The 18,871-nt window shown below is 49.5% G+C and overlaps 1 protein-coding gene across 1 annotated transcript; it reads right to left on the bottom strand.

Moving 5' to 3' along the window:
- Nucleotides 1-144: 144 nt before the first annotated feature.
- SORD (sorbitol dehydrogenase) lies at nucleotides 145-15,756 on the bottom strand (the record flags this gene model as incomplete). Its single annotated transcript, XM_079540918.1, has 9 exons — nucleotides 145-310; nucleotides 916-1,037; nucleotides 1,807-1,982; nucleotides 7,124-7,189; nucleotides 7,629-7,747; nucleotides 9,890-10,049; nucleotides 11,514-11,678; nucleotides 12,392-12,425; nucleotides 15,697-15,756. 9 exons carry the CDS (start codon nucleotides 15,754-15,756, stop codon nucleotides 145-147), a joined length of 1,068 nt encoding a protein of 355 aa, XP_079397044.1.
- Nucleotides 15,757-18,871: the final 3,115 nt, after the last annotated feature.

The raw sequence follows: 18,871 nt of genomic DNA, 5'->3' as shown, positions 1-18,871 counted from the left end.
TGATTTCTTAGCTCTATTACAAAACACTGCCTGCATGAGGTGACTGTGTAAACATGTAACAGCCATACATCGGCCTCTCGTGGCTTCATGCTTTGCATCTCAGGCAGGCGGTGCAATGGGGAGAGGGCCGGGCACCACAGCATCTCAGGGGTTCTGGTCAGTGGGGTCACATTTCAGCATGACTTTTATCCCTTCGCCCCTCTTTGTGACCTCAAATGCCTCAAGAGCCCTTTCCAGGGGGAAGCGGTGCGTAACCAAGGGCTTGATGTCGATCCGCTTGGATGCAAGCAAGGAAATGGCCACAGGCCACCTGCAAGGGAAACAGCAGGAAGTGAGAACTTGGAGCCTCAAGGAAAGGGCAAAGAGGGACCTGGCTTCATTACAGTAATTTCTTCAGCCCAGGCAAGCAAGGCACTTTTGCCCACAATCTTCCAGAGAACAAGACCAAAGAGGACAGCTGAGATTCTCCTGCCTTCAGGGCCAGGACAGCTCTCAGAACATTTGCAGACCTGCTTTTCTGCACACTGTGCAGTTCAGTCCTACACAGAAAGCACATATGCCTTCAAATGGGTTACTGGTACACCCTCAGCTCCGGCAAAATACAAAAACTAAGCACAGCTCTTGCTAATCCTTGCAAGCATAGGCCTCCAACAAGAACAACGATGAGGTTTCCTTCCATGACGAGATGAAAAGGCACCATCAGCAAGGCTGGGTGCGCATTAAGATTCCCCTAATCCTTTGTCTCAAAACAGACCACGTTAGGAAGGCAGAAGCAGCCAGCTTCTCACACAGCAGTGTGGAGGGCCAAAGCTGCTGCTTAGCATCTCCCAACACAAAGGGCCGAGAGCAAATAAAGGCCTTCTCAAGGATGTCAGGGATGAAAGGCACGGAGACCCCATCAGCAGTGAGACTCACGTGCTGCAGTAGCGGAATATCCCGCGGATATCCACCTCCCGCACCGCAGCGTTCACAATGGGCACCGTCACCATCTCAGGGCCCAGCCCCACCAGCACCAGGGTCCCTCCGGAACGAGTGGCCTGGAGAAAAGACACACAGGTATGTCGTATTTTGCCATCTGCCTAAAAATAAAGGTGCTCTCTGTGGCTGTGACGGATTGCCTGGGGCATGGTGGAGGAGTTGGGAGAGGCAGGATGCTTCCAGGAGACCCTAAGTGTGGAACACGTGATAAACAAGGCTTGAAAAGCAGTATTTAGAAATTCTCTGAGGGATTTTGTCATCTAAATCTCATTCTGAAAAACGACTAGGAGTACAAGAGTTACTTTTGGATCTCAGTAGAAAACGTTTAAAACATCTACGAGACTGATGCTCCCCTGGAATTTCACTGCAAACCTCAGGGAAGTGTCTTCTCCACATCCTACTATTACACAGTTCACAAGAGCAAAATATCCTCTCCACAGCCGCTTTTTTTCACCTGCTGGAATTAATTTTCTTAATTATTCTCTTTACTGGGACTTAATGAAAGATGCTGTTCTATGCTCTACCGGCTCCCTGACACTGCTGGGTCGCCACGCCTGGGTCTCCCGGTGCTCCTGCAGTCTGTGTGGTAAGTGCTCCTCGCATCAAAGCAGACAATTATTTCAGTGTTGTCTGCAAAGACTAACTTTTAATCATCCCTCAGTGCACAATCTTTCCCTAGTTTGTGGTTTTACAGACATCATCTCTCTCCTGTTCTCAGCCTGCTGAAACTGAGGGAATGGTCCTGAAAGAACTGTCATCCACCACCAAGTCCCAGAAAGGGAAAGCAAAAATCAGTACTGCTCTACCCCAGGGACAACTGGTACTCACATAAATGCTGGCCTGGATGCAGGCCTGGACTCCGGTGCACTCCACAGTTATCTCAGGCATGCAGCCAAGCAGACTTTTCACTTTGGCAGCCACCTCCTGTGGGGTCTCATTCTTTATCTGAATGGTGAAATCTGCCCCCATCTCCTTGGCAGCCTGCAGGCGAGAGGCAGATAAATCTGTGGAGGGACAAAACATGTCAACAACGGCTCAACATACAAACCTGAGAGGAAGCAAGACCCTGAGCCTGCAGCCTGCTTCCTGCCCCTATCTGACAAGCAGAACCACCTTGTTTGGTGCCCAGCTGTCAGCTACCTCTAGATGAGTCCCATGAATTTCTGCAGCCCACCCAGGCCAAAAGGTTGCCCAGCCTTGATGCGAGCAGATGACTGCCATTAAGGAGGCTGATGGAAGCACATGTTGTTGGGGCCTGAATATGGGCTCACTGCACGCAGCCAGGAAAGGGTTTGCATCCCCTCCCTCAAATTCGCACGGGCTTCAGAGAGGAGGTAGGGAAGAAACGCACTCATTTTTAGGGGAGGCAATGAAGAATAAGCAAAGGAACCTGTGAAGAAAAAGGCAAAAGGAAGCCTACAGTAAGACAAAATCCCAACACTTCTTCTGTTTTCTCCTTCCGTGGGTTAGGGCTAGTTAAGGTGCCTGGCTATTGCTGACACCCCCAGTGGTATCTTTCAAAGGCACTTGCATACTGAGGCTTTGATTTGCAACCTGATGGCCCACCAATCACCCTGCTACGGACAGAACCTAGAGGTGTTTCTGGTCCATGATATGTATTTGGACACTGAGTGTTCTCTCTTCCACGTGACACCAAACCCCACTGAGGACAGGGACATCTCCAGAGAGGAGGAGCTGGACACTTTTAACTGCAGTAAGAAAGAGATAGAAGCACATGAACTAGAAGGCAGTGTGGTTGGACTCGGTGATTTTGAAGGTCTTGTCCAACCTCATCAATTCTACGATTTCCAGGTAGAAATCATCTCTTTGCCTGAAAGCAGTGATCTGCAGGGGCCTGCGTGTCTGCATTGGGAAAGAAGTCTGGATCAAAGGCAGAGAACAGGAGAGAGGACTGGTGAGTCCACTGCTCTGATGTGAGCTGCTGTGAGTCAGCCCCAGTGCTGGAAAGACGCGAGGCCAGAGGGCCTGCCCATCATGCAGGGAACGTGGCATTACTGCCAGGGCAGGTGATGGACACGTCCCTGCCGGCAGCAGGAGGGCTCACGGCCAGGTGCAGGCACACCCAGGATGAGCAGGGTCATAAAATGCTGCCAAAGGAGGAAAAGCCAAGGCTGGAAACTCAGTGCAACACCCTGGAAACCCGAAAAGGTGAGACTGTAGGAGACATGAGTCACCTCTATTCTTCCAAAGCTCAGAGCACCTTGGGCAGATGTACAATCACATTTGGCACCAAACTGCATTCAGGGACTTCTCAAACAACAAAAGTTTTCAGGCACTTTGAGAGCTAAGCAGCACTTCTGCCTGGCATGTCTCTCAAACCTCAGTGCACGGGAGCAAAACCCAAGGAGAAAACCACACGCTTCTCCTGCAGCTGGCGTCAGCTTCCTGATCTGCTCATCAAAGGAAGTCCTTGCACAGGAGAGGAACGCAGCAAGAGAAGCAATACCATCAGAGTCAGACATGCCTCTGGTAACGTCTTGGAGCACTTGGCTTGTGTGAATCACTCTTAGACATTTACTGAAGCTGCCAGATTTGCAGGTTCTCCAATCAGAAGGCCACTGGATTGTCCAGTACTTGTGACTATGCAGGACCAAGCCATTTAGATTTTAAACCTCAGTTTGGCTGAACCACACATAACTCTTGGGAGTAAATTCTCACTTAAAGAACGACAGGGCCACATCTTGCCTTCAGGCAGAAATTAATTTTCACTTCCCAGGCAGAGATAATCAGTGTTCTCACTGCCACTCTAAGTAACCGACCTTGCATTTCTAATCCCACAGAAGTTATCAGATCACACTTAAGCTTCTTATAAGCCAGTTTAACTGGGAAATGTTCTTGAAGCTCTCACATGTTTTATGTTGATCAACCTTCACAAAGGAGCTGAGCTTGGTCTAGTTATTCATCCTCCCTGACACTGAATTCCAGGGTTTCCAGAGGCACCAGCACTCAGGACTTGAGATTTAAACAGCACAAGGGAAGTAATGGCCCTTAGGTAGTGAATACCAAGTGTATTTTAAGTGACAGAAAAAGGCAAGACACTCTTATAGAAATATCCAACCACTGCTTCACTTGCTTGGGGTATAAGGATGCTCTTCTACGTGTCTTTAAGGACAGAAGGTTATCAAAAGCAGCAATATTCTGTATCAGGTAAGCTGTCATAGCTGGTAGGAAAGCCGAGTTCTGGTGCACATAAGCTTTTGGGAAGGGTAGAGCTGAGTGTCAGCCTCTAGCTACAGTGCTGGAGCTCCTGCAGAAGTTTTCCAACATCCGCTGGCTCCAGCTGTGACAGCAGCCATAGGAGGTGAGTTCTCCCCACGCTCGGGGAAAGCTCTGTTAGTGAGTTACACATCTGTGCACAGTTTTCCAAAAGAAACATTTAAAGCAATGAGCTCTCAGTGTGCTGAGCAGACAAAGTTCTTCATAGACATCACAAAAATTACGTGAGATGAACTCAAAGAGTTTGGTGGCAGACGACAGAAGGGCCTTGTTGATCGGTCACCTCACAGGTATCGGTTCCTAAAGCTGACACCAAAAGCACAGCAAAATCCCCAGAGACAAAAACAGCAAACAGAACCCTTTTCTCAGCTCGTGTCATGCACAAACATTTGACTACAGGCGGCACCTGCATGGGTGTCTCTGAGTGTTTCAGCCCCAGGTGTGGGATGTGGAGATACCTATAGGGCAGGATTGTTACTCAGACCTCGCTCACCCTACAAAGTGGATAACAAGAATTCCCTGGGGTCACTTGGAGCACATGCTGTACAGACCTCTAGTTCACAGACAGCAGCTCCCTGAGCTACAGAGAAGACCACATAGGAGCAGAACCAGGGCTGGGGCACTGGGGTGACCCATCAGCCTCAGCCCCACCAATTCCTGCCAGCTCATCAGTCTCTTCCCCACCCATGGACCGGGTCACCCACCAACCTCTGCTGTAGCTCAGCTCTGCAGCAAGGGTGTGATACAAGAGATCAAGCTGATCTTCCTGTTACGGCAACCATCATCCTTGGATGACAACACTTAGCAAAACCTAAGGCCTGAAATTGATTACATCCACTCAGCACACCCTGCAGGGTGGGGCCAGCAGAGCAAAAAAGGCCCCTGACTTGGCAGTATGAGCATTTTGGGAGGGGAAGGCAATAAGCAGCCTTTGCTTTTGACGCACGCCAGTACTGAAGGATCCTTCTGGAAAAGCAAAAGGGTGGAACCATAATTTTATCTCTCAACTTGAAGACTGAGAAACAGTAACCAAGAAGTCAAAAGAACCTGGTCCAAAGTGGGGAGATGGAGCAACAACCTTCTGAAAGAACCATGCTGGGGCTTTGGTCTAGAATGCTTCAGCAACCTCTGCTTGCTGCTTGGTGGGATCTCCATGCTCAGGTTTTTCAGACCCAAACAAAAACATGTTGGATTGTATTTCTCCAGGATGCAGTTAGGCAAGGATTTCTGAAATGCAGGTTCCTGAAAAGTCCATTTTGGTCACTAACAGTAATTAGTGGAAAATGCACTCCCTAGCAGAAAAGCAGCAAGACAGACTGTAGAGGGACACTGTGGCTGGACACATAATGACCATAAGAATAATTTGCCCAGGCCACCATCTAGAACTACAAGAGGAAGGAGAACAGTTTGCTTGGAGCAAAGCTCCAAGAAAACCACCAAGGAGGAAATAAAATACATTGAGTTTGCCTGCCATCAAGGTAATGATTAGAAGCAGACACAATCAATGTTTATAAGCATTATAGGGAAAAGAAAATCTGATAATCAAGACACCTTGTTCTGTGAGTCAAAGGCACAACATGAACCAAAACCTGAAAGCTGAGGTCAGAAGAGCTCAAAACAGAAACAAAAAGAAAACAAACAGCGAACAGAGGCAGCAGAAGCAAAAAGAACATCTGCAACTATAACACTCGTAATGCAGATGAACGGCCTCTTCTCAAGAGACCTGCTCAAATTCCAATGGAAGCTTCTAGGGCTTGATCCAATAATCACTCATTAGCCTCTAGTTTATTCCCTTGCAGCAATGCAGCTAGCCCACTTCCACAATCTATCTCTGCTAGGAAGCAGGTGTAATTAGCCTGGTCAGATAACCTCGCAGAGAAGCACCAGTTGCAACCTATATGCTCTATAGATTCCAATTAGGGCAGAGAATATTCATAGAATCACAGAATCACCAAGGTGGAAAAGACCTACAAGATCATCCAGTCCAACCATGCACCTATCACCAACAGTCCTCACTGAACCACGTCCCTCAACACAGTGTCCAAACATTCCTCAAACACCCCCAGGGTCAGTGACTCCACCACCTTCCTGGCAGCCCATTCCAGCACCTGACCACTCTTTTGGAGCAGCAGTATTTCCTAACATCCAGCCTGAATCTCCCCTGGCACAACTTGAGGCCGTTCCCATTTGTCTTATCACTACTTACACAAGAGAAGAGGCTGATCCCCAGCTCACTACATCTCTCTTCATGTAGTTACAGTGCTAAGGCCTGCCCTGAGCCTCCTTGTTCACAATGAGCCACCCCAGCTCCCTCAGCCACTCCCATAACACTTGTGCACCAAACCCCTCACAGCCCTGTTGCCCTTCTCTGGACACACTGCAGGGCCTCAGCATCTCTTTTGCAGCAAGGTGCCCAACACTGATTGCAGCACTCAAGGTGCAGCCTCACCAGAGCCGAGTGCAGAGGGACAATCACTTCCCTGCTCCTGCTGGCAACATTTTCTGACCAAGCCAGGATGCCATTGGCCTTCTTGGCCACCTGGGCACACTACTGGCTCGTGTTCAGCCAAACACCGACCAAAACACCCAGGTCTGCTTCCTCTACACAGTCTTCCAGCCACTCTGCCCCAAGCCTGTAGTGTTGCCTGGAGCTGCTGTGGCCGAAGTGCAGGACCTGGCACTTGGTCCTGTTGAACCTCATTCCACTGGCTTCAGCCCAGCGATCCAGCCTGTCTGTCCTGGAGAATAAGATACTTATTAGGATTCCCTCCAAAAAGGCACTCTACTGGTGCATTCAGGGACAGGCACGAGGTGTCCAAGCAGTGACCTTGAAGTTACAGCAAGGAAGTAGACATTTTTTGTTGCATCACGTGAAAAAAGCATGCTTCTAAGGACTGAAAAGACTTACCTGTAACTATAACTGTTGCTGCACCCATCACCTTGGCTATAATCACATTAACAAGGCCAATTGGTCCTAGGTACAAAGGGCAGAAAAAATACATTTACAACTGTCAGCACCAGCTGTGGGATTTGAGTGTGCCCAGAGCTGGGCTCTGTCTGTGCTACCAGGTGGGCAGATCTCAGATCACTGCGCCACAATTTCAGCACAGCAAGAGCAGATCTGGAGCCCAGCTACTGCTACACAAGGGACTCTGCAATGAAAACATTCCCCAGTCCTCTGCTCCCTTGAGCTGGCTGGCACAGTGTGCCTTGCACTTTGCATTCTGGCTTCTCAGAGTGCAGCTCTGCAGTGCAGCATGGCAAGCACAGCCTCAAGGTCCCCCCTGGCACTGCCAGAACTCTCCCATGACCCACACTTACATCTGAATCTAGAAGCATAGCCTGAACCCTGCCCATCCCCCTCTGTGCCACTGTTGGCAGAGAACCCAGGGACTGAGGATGTTCTACCATACCTGAGCCACTTACAAAGACTTTGCTTCCCAGAGTGACTCCTGCCCTTCTGCAGGCGTGGATTCCCACCGAAAGTGGCTCGATAAGGGCCCCTTCTTCAAAGGTGACATTATCTGGAAGCCTGCAAGAGTCAGACACAGGGCAACGGTAACCAAGGATGTTTATGAGAGTGATGAGGAAAGCGATACTTCAGGCGATACTGGCAGATTAAACATGGGTCTAATTAACCACTGCAAAATACATTCTCAAATGAGAAATGCGGAACTGAAAAGCATTTCAAGGGGCTGTATTGCCAAAGTACCCAACACAAACTTCTCCACACCACCTGTAGGTTCCTTACACCTGGGACCCAGCAGTGAAGTCCCAGACCCATCATCTAGGTCAAGTCACATAGCTCCACAGAATCATGGAATCTTTTGAGATGATAAGGAACTTTAAAGATCATCTAGTCCAGCTCCTCCATGCTTCAGGAAGCACCTTGCTACCTAGCACAAGCCAAGGGGGATTCCACATAAAGCAAAGGCAGCCAGAAGCAGGTCTCCTTATCATGCCCTGGATGAGATGCACAAAGTGGACTGGTCCCTGAAGACAGCAGAGATGTGTGCAGAGGGTATCGAACACCTTTTGGACAGAAACAGAAGTGTAGGGCAGATAGCAAAACTGTTGGAACAAAAAAGCAGAAGGAGGGTGAATCCCTTCTGTGCTGCTGACAGAAACAAAACCTAGACTTTCAGAAAGCCACCAGTGTGGCCTCTCACGCAGCAGGTGCTGGGACAGCATTGGGAAGCTCAAGGTCAGAGTTCAGCCAGGCCACCACGAAGAAAAGCAACAGAAATGACAGTTGTGGGAAGGTAGCTGTAAGATGGCTGTCTCTTATCTCCAGGAGGCATCAAAGGGCTGACTCCAAGAGTTTGGATGCCTGAAAGTTTGGCATCACATCCTGCAGAAAGACAGACAACACTTGCCCAAATGTGCAAATGCCCACTGAGCTCTGCCACCAGCTTTTCTTGCCAAATCTGTGCTGACAGAGCAACTTCATGCCAGGGAACCTCCTCTGCATCACACAGCCATGGCACTGCTGATCTGAACCCAGGAGAACCAGGCTGTGTTTCATAGTTTAAGCAAAAAAAATCAATTATCAAAGCAACATCCCCAGATATTCAAACTGGGGGAAACAGCAGACCTCTCCCTAACATAAGACAGATACAAAAAAAACAGCCAATTCCTCCCCAGCAAGAACTTATCGTCAGGAAATGTTATTTTAATGAAACAGGGAAAATCAAAGAGAGTAGGTCTGTACAGCAAGAAGTTAGGCCCATACAGAGCTGCGTCTCATTCTGCTAGCAGCTGCTCAGGATCCAGTTTGAAAGGACCTTCCTGCCTGAGGATGATCATGAGAAGTAAAAGCATTCAGATGCCTCCTTCAGAATGATTTATCCTGAATGCTGCCTCTGCAGACACCAAAGATCAACTCTGGGGAACTCCTTGCTTCACACAGATTGAGAAAGAAACGCTCCAGATAGAGACCTGTCTCAAGGAACCAGCATCTTACCCTATTTTTTCCTTCCTGTGTAAACGTTCTTACATGGGTATAATTTTTTTTTAACGCAATTTTTAGCATAGTAATTTGCTGGAGTACTTAAGCACAGTTTGATTGTAAGCAAACATGTCAATCCTGCCACAATTAAGAGCGCAGTCAAATGGAGATGAAAACAGGTGTGTAACACTGGCAGCTCAGTGGGGCCACTCAGTGCCACATTAAAAAAAACAGCTTAGCAGGGACGCCGTTTTCTCTTCCTGTTCTGCTGTAACTGGGGTGGCTTTGTTTCAAATGCCATAGCGAAGTGTCAGCAATTGATGTGGTGCTTCCTGAAAAGCAGCAATAATACTGGAATCAAAGACCTGCAGGCACAGTTGTAAGAAGGCAAGGATATAAAAGGACAATAGAAAAGGCTCCAAGAGCAGGGAGCAAGCGGGAAAAGGAAATAATTACAGGGTACAACAGCAGAGATATTGTAGGAAATATGCAGGAAACGTCTGTTGATGTCTGGCGCCAGAGGGGACAGCTACACCTGCCTGATAAACCCTTTGCAAAGCAGCTTGCTGTCCCAGCCTTTACATGCTATTCATGGATCAGAAAGCAACAAGACCTGTTGTGTTCAAGTAAAGAGCGCTCACTGTGAGACTCAAAAGGGCCAAAAGTGATTAGGCTTCACCTCCCTACAGGGAGTATAAGTTCCTCTGCAGAGGGCGCAGGACTGACTTGTAGCAGAAGCTGGCGCTGTGCTTGTAGTAGCGGCACAGGTTCCCATCGTCAGGAGGTGTTGCACAGAAGAAGATGGTTGGAGACAGGTTGTAGCGGCCAGCTTTGCAGAACTCATCTGTTTCTCTCGGGACACCAGGCTCGATGGCCACACGATCACCTGCCAGGGTGAAAGCAGAGTGTTACTCAGAGGGAAAGGTGGGCACACAGCTCAGAACAGCATGAAACCCTGGCACAGGAGAAGCACGAGGGACATCTGTTAGCTGAAAAAGATCATGCTGCTCACAGCAGCCAAGTTCCCAACAGTTCCTCTACAGAGGCCTCCTCACCAAGACCTTCACAGTTAGATGAAAAGAGCTGGTGTTTCAGAGGCACAGCCCCAGAGCAGATGGAGGCTCAGTCACATATGAACCTCTCTCCAGCTGCATTCAGCCTCAATAGGTGAAAAGACAGCCCTCAGCCTAAGCAGTCCCACACTGATCAGATCTCATTCAAAATCTGTAGCAATCAGAGTAAGAAATAATTAAGACAAAGCAGGAGAGCTCTGCTGGTCATCAAGCCGGAAAGTAATTCAAGATGCAGAGGTGACAACCAGGACTGAGGCAGGACGTATCTTCTCTGATATCTCAGAGATAGCTTGATGGTAATGATAGCGTAGAATGGGTGGCTGGACAGACACGTGCTGCAGAACAAAGAAATATGACTTAAATATACTTACAAGGCAGGATGGACTAAGGGAAAAAAACAGTGGGACCGTGTTACAAGTACAGAAGGGACAGAAGACAGTTCCTTTTATTTGGCAGAGAAAGCCAGTCGGTGCTAACTTCTCTCAGCTCTCCACCAAAAGGCTCTTAATCAGGTACAGTGACTAACAAAGGGAAGGATTACAGCCAAGGTCTGTTCTAGCTCGCTGTGATGTCTGTGATACGGCACGCAGGGAATGCCCAGGGGAGAAAGGGGCAGGACATGCTGAATTCTCCCATTACCTTCAGTTTTGGGGATAACCAGGCTGCATGTGGTTTCTCTGCATTTCGCAGCCCACAGCAATTTCTCTTCCTCCTTCATCTGCACTGAATTTCATCTGCATCCCATCACCCAGGCACCCTGCTACCTCCCTCTTGTCCTCTCCACTCTGCTTATCTCCCAGTCATCAGCAAAGGGCAAAGTCTGCTGCTAGGTCCATTTTCTAGGACATTTCAGCAAACTGCTGAGGTCACAACATGGGACCTCGTACAGTTGCTCCAATGGCCCTCTCCACTGCAGGAGGCCACTTGCTCCTTCAAGTACACACACATTGAAGAAACATTAACAACAGGTTGTTGGCAAGAATAATGCGTGTAGTTTCTGAAGCTTTCTCCAGCTTCCTCTAAAGATACCTCTTATCAGCATGCATTATAACCTGCACTAAAACACAATCAGAGCAGATCAAGGTAACACAAGGCACCTTTCCTAAGGAAAACCACCGCAGTCAAGTTGGGTGATACACAGCACTGTGGCACTTTTAGAGGAGGGTGACCCACAGCTCATAAAAGCAGATGCATTACTGCAATGGAAAAGCACAGCCTGATATCAATGCACCCTCAGGAAAACAAAAAACTCAATGGACAGACTCCATTCTGATCACCTGGTTTCAGATGTGTCACTCCTGCTCCCACTTTGACGACGGTCCCGGAAGCTTCGTGCCCCAACACCATGGGGTCCTTCACGACAAAATCTCCAATTCGACCATGCTGCCAGTAGTGAACGTCAGAACCACAGATCCCAACAGAATGCATCCGCAGGAGGACCTCTGCCAGAAAGGGACGAAAGGTTCCATGCAGAAAAACTTACCTTCTCTGTCACTGGAAGAGACACAATCATTGTCTCCGTGTCCCATGACCACAGTCAAACCAGCTCTGAAATATTCAGATTTATTGGAATTAAATAAATGCGCCAGAACCCTCGTTAGGGACAGATGGCACATTCACGAGACGTGCTGAAATGCAAAACTACACAAGGATTTTCATTTCAGGAAAGCTTAAAAGAGGGCGAGATCCCTGTCAATGAAAGCTAATACAAGCTAAGAGGGGCATGCCGACTCCTGGAGCAAACACAGAAGAGCAAGAACATTTAATTTCTCCTTCTGCCTAAGGTATAATTTCAGCCCTGGGGAGAGCAGTGAATCAAATTCCCATGAGCCCATACACCCAGCCTGTTACTATTCAGCCCTTTGCTAAGACCTTCTGGCCTGTCCCAATGGCAGTGTAACGTGAAATACATGAAATAGGATGCAAAAAAGCGCCAGATACTCGGATACTTCTGTGACTGCTCCAGCTCTTCTTCTCAAAGGGAAACACAGCATTATCCATTTCAGCTGCAGATTCTTTTTTTAGATTATTTTGTACTTTCTCAGCTGCATAGCATACACACAGTATTTGTAGTATCATGGAGTGACAAAAGAGAATGAGAAAAGAAAACAGAGCAGCAAAGGAGGCAGGCAGAACCAGCCCTCTCCAGACCTACCATTGGGACCCGGTTCTGGGATCGGACGGTCTTCCTGTGAACAAACAGAAAAAGACAAGAGGGACTCAGGTGCTTGTTGCCCAGAGATGTGGAGCATGCCCTGGAGACACTCAAGGTCACGCAAGACAGGGCTCTGAGCAAGGGATGGAGCTGTGGATGTCCCTGTTCACCTTAGGGAGTTGGACCAGATGACCGTTAAAGGTCCCTTCCAATGCCAAGGATTTTATGATTCTATGATCATACTATAAAGAAAATATTCTTACTACAGAGCAATAACTAAATGTATAAATCACTTGTAAATGCCACTGTAAACCATGTTTGAAGTCACATCCTCTTCTCGGAATTGGCATGAACTCCTCTTTATGCTATGACTAATAAGTGCAGGCTTCTGAAAGTCATCACAGGGTGCTGGCTGTTGGCCACAGGCCATCCTTCCTCCCAAATGGTCTGCAAGCTTTCTGCCTTCACCGATCTCCCCCAGATACTCCAAAAGACAAACTCTGTTGGGTCTTACAACATTGAGATGGAATGATGCAATGTTGCTCCACTGCACACTGTGCTTCCAAACATCTCTGAGGTTTGGGGTCAAGGGCACACGAATGTCCCACCTCTAAAGATCTGCCATAGATTTCTTCTCAGTGTTCAGAAAGTAAAGGGGAGAAGGTTACATTTGTTTTCCTATTAACAATAAGAAATTCACCTAAAGCCCACCCCTAGAATCACACTTCTAAGGAAGTCCTCACCAAAGGTGTCTGTGCTAACCTTGCTCTCTGCTGCTCAAACGTTCATGCACCAGAGCCCTTTGCCCACAGGCCAAGACTGGGCATGAGTCCTCTGAGCAGACCTCCTGTTCCCAGAGCTCCTGTTTCAATACAGCAGCTACTAGGAAACATCTGATGGACATCAGAGACCAGTGAGCCCACAGCTGGTGTTTGCCCCTTGCAGTGCTTACCTCTGGCTGTATCTTTTTGCAAGAGTGCCTTCAGTATCTAGTTAGCAATGAAAGATCTCCAAATTCAATTTAGAAAAGGAAATTTTCTAGAAAATTCCAGCAGCAAAATGAAATTTAATGAGTGCAAAAACAGATATGGAAATCCTGAAGCTCATCTGTACACAAACCTGGCCGCAAACCCGTAGGCTGATTACAGGGGTACTGCATCACAACTGGGAGCTGGGGGACATGCAGTGGGGCGAGGCAAAGGCAAGCAGGATAGAAGTTGACCCAGGCACACATCTCCCACAGCACAGCTTTCTTAAAAGAAATACCTACCAAATAACCAGTGTCACAGTGCAATGCGAAGTGTGGTGTAAGTCCATTGACTGAAACTGTCAATGCAAGGCACTTATTTTGGGAGGGAAGCAGCTCTGTCCCACCAAGGACACAGTACAGAACATCTGTTCTTAAAGAAGTTGATCTAGACATAAGGCCTGATGTAAGAAATGCAGTCTGGTAACACATCAGAGGTACGGACTGCCTCAGCTATCCCAAAGGGATCAGGCAGTCTCTAGTCAATGGCTACAGATAAAAACAAAGCCAACTTTCAGCTGAAACTGTGTAGGTGGGATTCCTCAGTCCAAAGAAAAACACCTTTTTTTTTTCTTTTTCTTTTCAGTAACAGCTGTGTCAAATGACAAATGCTTTAATGGAAAACTAATCCTCCAGCCTGATTTGTTAAAAACATAATGATCCAAGACTCCACATTTCTAGACGAATGTTCTGTCCACTGCTGAAGTCCAGAGACAGCAATAGGTCTGACTGAGGCTGTGAAGCAAATGCAGCATTTTCTTCTGTGAAAGAAGATATATTAAGAGAGGAAGGATACAAACCAGTTTACCTCAAAGTGGCAGAAAATGGGAGGCTGTTCTTACTGTACAAGATTTGAAGAAGAATTAACAAAAATATGCCAATAAATTCTCACGTAACATAGAATCTGAATTCACAGTGACTCTCCCTATGGCAGACAGGTTCATACGGTTGTGGTTATCATGGGAATTACCTCACCTAACTTCACCCATCAATAATGCACACAAAAGATCAGAGTTTCCTGCTCAAACTCTTAATGAGACCAGTGGGGCACTGCAACGAGACCACTGGGGCAAAGAAATACAGAAGCCCAACCCACCTGCAATGAACAGCCAGATCAGGGACTCAGAGCCCCGTCCAGCCTGACCTTGAATATCTGCTGGGACAGAGCATGCACCACCTCCTACATGGGGCAACCTGTTCCAGCACCTCATTATCCTTACTGTAAAACACTTTCTCTTTACATCCAACCTACATCTCCTCTCTTGCAGTTTGAAACCATTTCCCCCCATCCTATCACAACAGACTCTGCTAAAGAGTCTGTCCCTTTCTTCCCGACAGCCCCTTTAGGTACTGAAGGCCACTATCAGGTCACCTTGCAGCCTACCCTTCTCCATGCTGCACAGCCCCAGCTCTCAGCCTGTCATTGTATGGAGGTGTTCCACCCCTTGGAGCATTTCTGTTGCTCTCCAACAGCCCCATCTCTCTCTTGTGCTGAGGACTCCCCATCTGGATGTGGCACTCAGGTGAGGTCTGACAGCACACAGCAGAGGGGCAGATCCGCTCGCCCTGCTGGCTGTGCTGCTTCAGATGCAGCCAAGACAGAGTTGGCTTCCTGGGCTGTGAGGGCACAGCGCTGGCTTCCATCCAGCTGCCATCCACCAGGACCCCCCGGTCCCTTTCGGCCTGTGGGATTAGAGACCGGCGACACAAACGGGATGAGCCGGCACCCGCTGTCCCGAGCCTCGTGCGCTTTTTCTGAACGACAGGACCCGGGAACGTGCTTCTGAACCGGAGGGAGCGGCCTGCTCCTCACCGGGGCCGTTCCCGTGGGGCGGCAGCCAGGGCTCGTGGCGATGGCCGCCCCGGGGCCGAGCTGGAGGGGAGCCGCGCAGGAGGCGCCACAAGGTGAGCGCCGCTCGGCCTTCGGCGCCCCGCGGGAACGGCCCGCACCGCCGCCGCGATCGCAGCCCGGCACATCCCGCAGGTCCGACGCCCGCCCGAGATGCCGGCTCTCCCGCCGGTCCCGTTAGCGCGGACAGCCGCCTGGCGCGAGGCCGGCACGGCCGGGTTTGAAGCGCCGCTCGAAAGCCGGCACCTGCGGCGGCACGCCGACAGACGCACGTGGCCCGGCCGGCTCCTCTCCGCGCTCCGTCCCAGCCGTTAAGCGACTGGCCGGCCGCACCCGCCGCTTTCCGGGAACGCTTTTTCTGGGCGATCCCCGCCGGCGGCGCGGCTCTCCCGTCTGCCTCCCGTTCTCCCCGCTCCCCCCGGCCCGTACCAGCCGCAGGTCCCCGGCTCGGTGCACTACCACGGCCAGGTTCTGCCCCGGCGCCGCCATGGCTCGGCTCGGCTCTCGGGTCCAAGGGCCGACGGCGGAGCCTCCCCCCGCCGCGGGGCCGCCCTCTGCCCCCGACCGGCCCGGCGCCGCCCCGCTCCCCCTGGCCCCGCCGCGGCCTGGCCCAGCTCCGGGCAGCCCCGCTCCGGCCTCGCGGTGCCGCGGAGTCGGGGACGGCCGGCTGGGGGCTGCGGGCCCGTCCTCTTTCCGGGCCCCGTCCCCGCTCTTCGCTCAGCGCGGCGTAAACGCGGCGCCGTCTCCCGCGCGGTGCGGGCAGCGGGCGGCAGGCCTGGGGCCTTGCGGCCACACGGCGTCTGCGCGCCGTTTCCCCGCGGGGCGATGGGCTGCGGGGAGAAGCTCGAGATTTCAGGCCCTGGAGGAGGCGGGGAGCGTTCTGTGTGACATCGTTTGCAGGCTGCGATCTCCAGATCGTTCACCCCGGTGTTCCTCGAGCAGCCCGAAGGTGAGAGTTTTCAAACTTGGGCTGCATTTAAAAACTCTGCCTTTGAAAAACAAAACAAACCACTCGGGATATGTTGTGCAGCGGTGCCAGAACCATTTAAAAATAGCCTCAACTGCTCATGTTGTTACTTCTTCCTGCTGCATTTGTTTGCTTGCATGAATGGCAGTACCTCTGAACTTCCTTTCCTTTTTTTTTTACCTTGCAGGCAAGCGAGGGCTGACACGTTTCCGCATCGGGGCCAGCTGTATCTCTTGTTCCCAGTGATGTTTGTCAGAGGCAGGGTGGAATTAGTGGAGCTGACCTGTGGTTACAAGGGCAGGGGAAGGAGCATGTGCAAGGGAAGCTGTGACAGGACGCGTTACTCAGTGTTTATACAGCACTACACCTCCCTTGATGAAGCCCCAGTGTTTACACTTCCGCAAACTGCAGAAACACAGTGAGTGGCTGGCTCCTCCTAAATGTTCCTGTTTGCTGGAGGCACCTGCTTGTGGCTCCTTTTTGGGGCATGTTGCAGCCAGCCTTCAAGCTATGCTCCAGGACAGGCCGTGGTGTGTTCAAGAAATGTTTAGATGTTGTACTGAAGGACGTGGGTTAGTGGGGAAATACGGGTGGTAGGTGGACAGCTGGCCTGGATGATCTTGGAGATATTTTCCAACTTTGGAGATTCTGTGATCCTACCCACTGATTTTCAAGGAAAACCCTGAGTAAGCAGAGTTGCCCAGAATTAAGCACGTCTGGGGATGCTAATGATTCCCATGCAGCCTAAGCTGTGCTTTGAATAACCCAGCAGACTGAAAGTTTGTTCTTCCAGCAGGAACTGGTGGTGCTGGCTCTTCTCAAGGTGCAGCGATGCCCTTTGCCAGCACAGCCACGTGGCTGGACATCTTCTGCTCCCTGCCCCATTGCAGGATGTGAAGGAAGGCAGTTCCTTGGCAGCACTGGTGCAGACAAACAGCTTTTTGTTGAAGCAGAACCGGTCCCTTCAGCTCTTCCACCCCTCCCTGCCATGGCTGTCAGCACTCCAGCTTCAATTTCCTCTCCTCTTTTCAGCTTTTCTTCTTATTCCACTTCATGTTTTCCATCTGTATTTTCCCTGACAGTACTTGATGTCCAGTGTGGGTCTAATCCTTAAATATCACAAGGTCTTGGCCAGCTGCTATGAAGTTCCTCTGAGATCCTGGTTTAAAAGAAGCTTTGAAGCTCATGTCGTGGTCTGTTTCTTGTTGTTTGCCCTTCTGTGCTACCTGGCAAACTCTTTTGACCACCAGCCAAAGAAAGCTCCAAATTAAAACTGCTGAGGACTTGGTTGTTTCTTTTTTTGTTTCTTTTTTTTTTTTTTTTTGAAAGCTGGTAGGCATCGACGACTTCTGACCACGAAAGGTATGCATTTCCCTCAAGCATGGCAGTAGCAGTACTATGAAGGTCATGTCATAATCGTCAGTTTATAGTGCAAAACAGTCTGTATTGCCAGAGCAGCTTCACATCAGCTCAACAAAAATGTGTTTACCTAACAAGTCGATGATCAGGGTTGTTGTTCCCTTAGTAGATGAGAGGATAGGTGCCTTGCTGACACGACCGTAAATCAGTTTACTTCCATCAGGCAATCTCAGCATGCATTTTTCTTCTTTGCAAGTTCTGAAACACCCCTCTGGACCATTTCAACTCAAGCAGTTTTACACTCAATGCAGTTTCTTTCATTTCCCTTATTATTTACCCCAGAAGAGGTCTCCATGTTTCCCTGGGAAGTGCAGTCATGCTCAACAGGATTTCTCTGAAGCTTCCTGCACATTTCAGCCTAACAATTCTATTTCTGTCTAACCAGAGCAGAAAATGCTAAAACACTTGTTCAGATCCACCAGTATCTTTGACAGCATTTCAAAAAAGAAGTCTTTTAAAAAAGCGTGAAAATACTTGTCCTCCATCCTGGAGAAAGGGATTTCCGTGACAACATCTCAGCCATAAGGTCATAATCAAGACCTTGGGTAGTTTTATCTCACTGCTTCAAGGCTCTGGGAGACTTTGTGGTTGCAGGTTATCAGGTTTTGCATCATTCTGTTCTGAGTCAGGACATTCGTCTGTCCCTGTGCCTACGTGCCACCACTCACTCTGCCTTCTCCATCAATTCCATAATTCAGTTAATATGAAATCTCCTAAACTGGTGGCTATTTGCATAGCTTACACTTATGGTTTCTTCAATCCTCAGCTGCTCACTTCCTTGTTCATGCTTAAAGGGTATCACGCTTTGGGTCCTCCCGTCAATTTGTATTTTATTTAATTTTCCCCACAGCAGTGATGCTTAGCTAATCATTCACAGTCCGCTTGTGATATCTTTTATCATGCGTGGAGGCATGCACTTCCTCCTGTCCAGGGAGGGGTGCCTGTTCCTTTTGTGTCGCTCACTGCGGCTATCCTGTCCCTTGTTTCCATGTTTGGTCTGAGAAATACAGAACTTACCACCAACCTCTGTTGGCAGTGACTTTTGTCCAGCTGGGGTGTTTGTCCACCCTTTTTGTGCCATTGCCTGGAGTACTCCAAGCCTGTAGTACGCAGTAGTGTGAGTGACTCAGGGGCCAAACTGCCCAGAAGTCACTCAAGGTAATTTGGTGACATGTAAGGGTCCAAGGCAGGGCTGCTACCCAGAGAAGCTCTGCTTTA

Source organism: Tetrao urogallus (genome assembly GCF_951394365.1).
Source record: "Tetrao urogallus genome assembly, chromosome: 11".
Classification (NCBI taxonomy): domain Eukaryota; kingdom Metazoa; phylum Chordata; class Aves; order Galliformes; family Phasianidae; genus Tetrao; species Tetrao urogallus.
The sequence above is the reverse complement of the archived record's forward strand: the minus strand, read 5'-3'. Positions and strand labels throughout refer to the sequence as shown.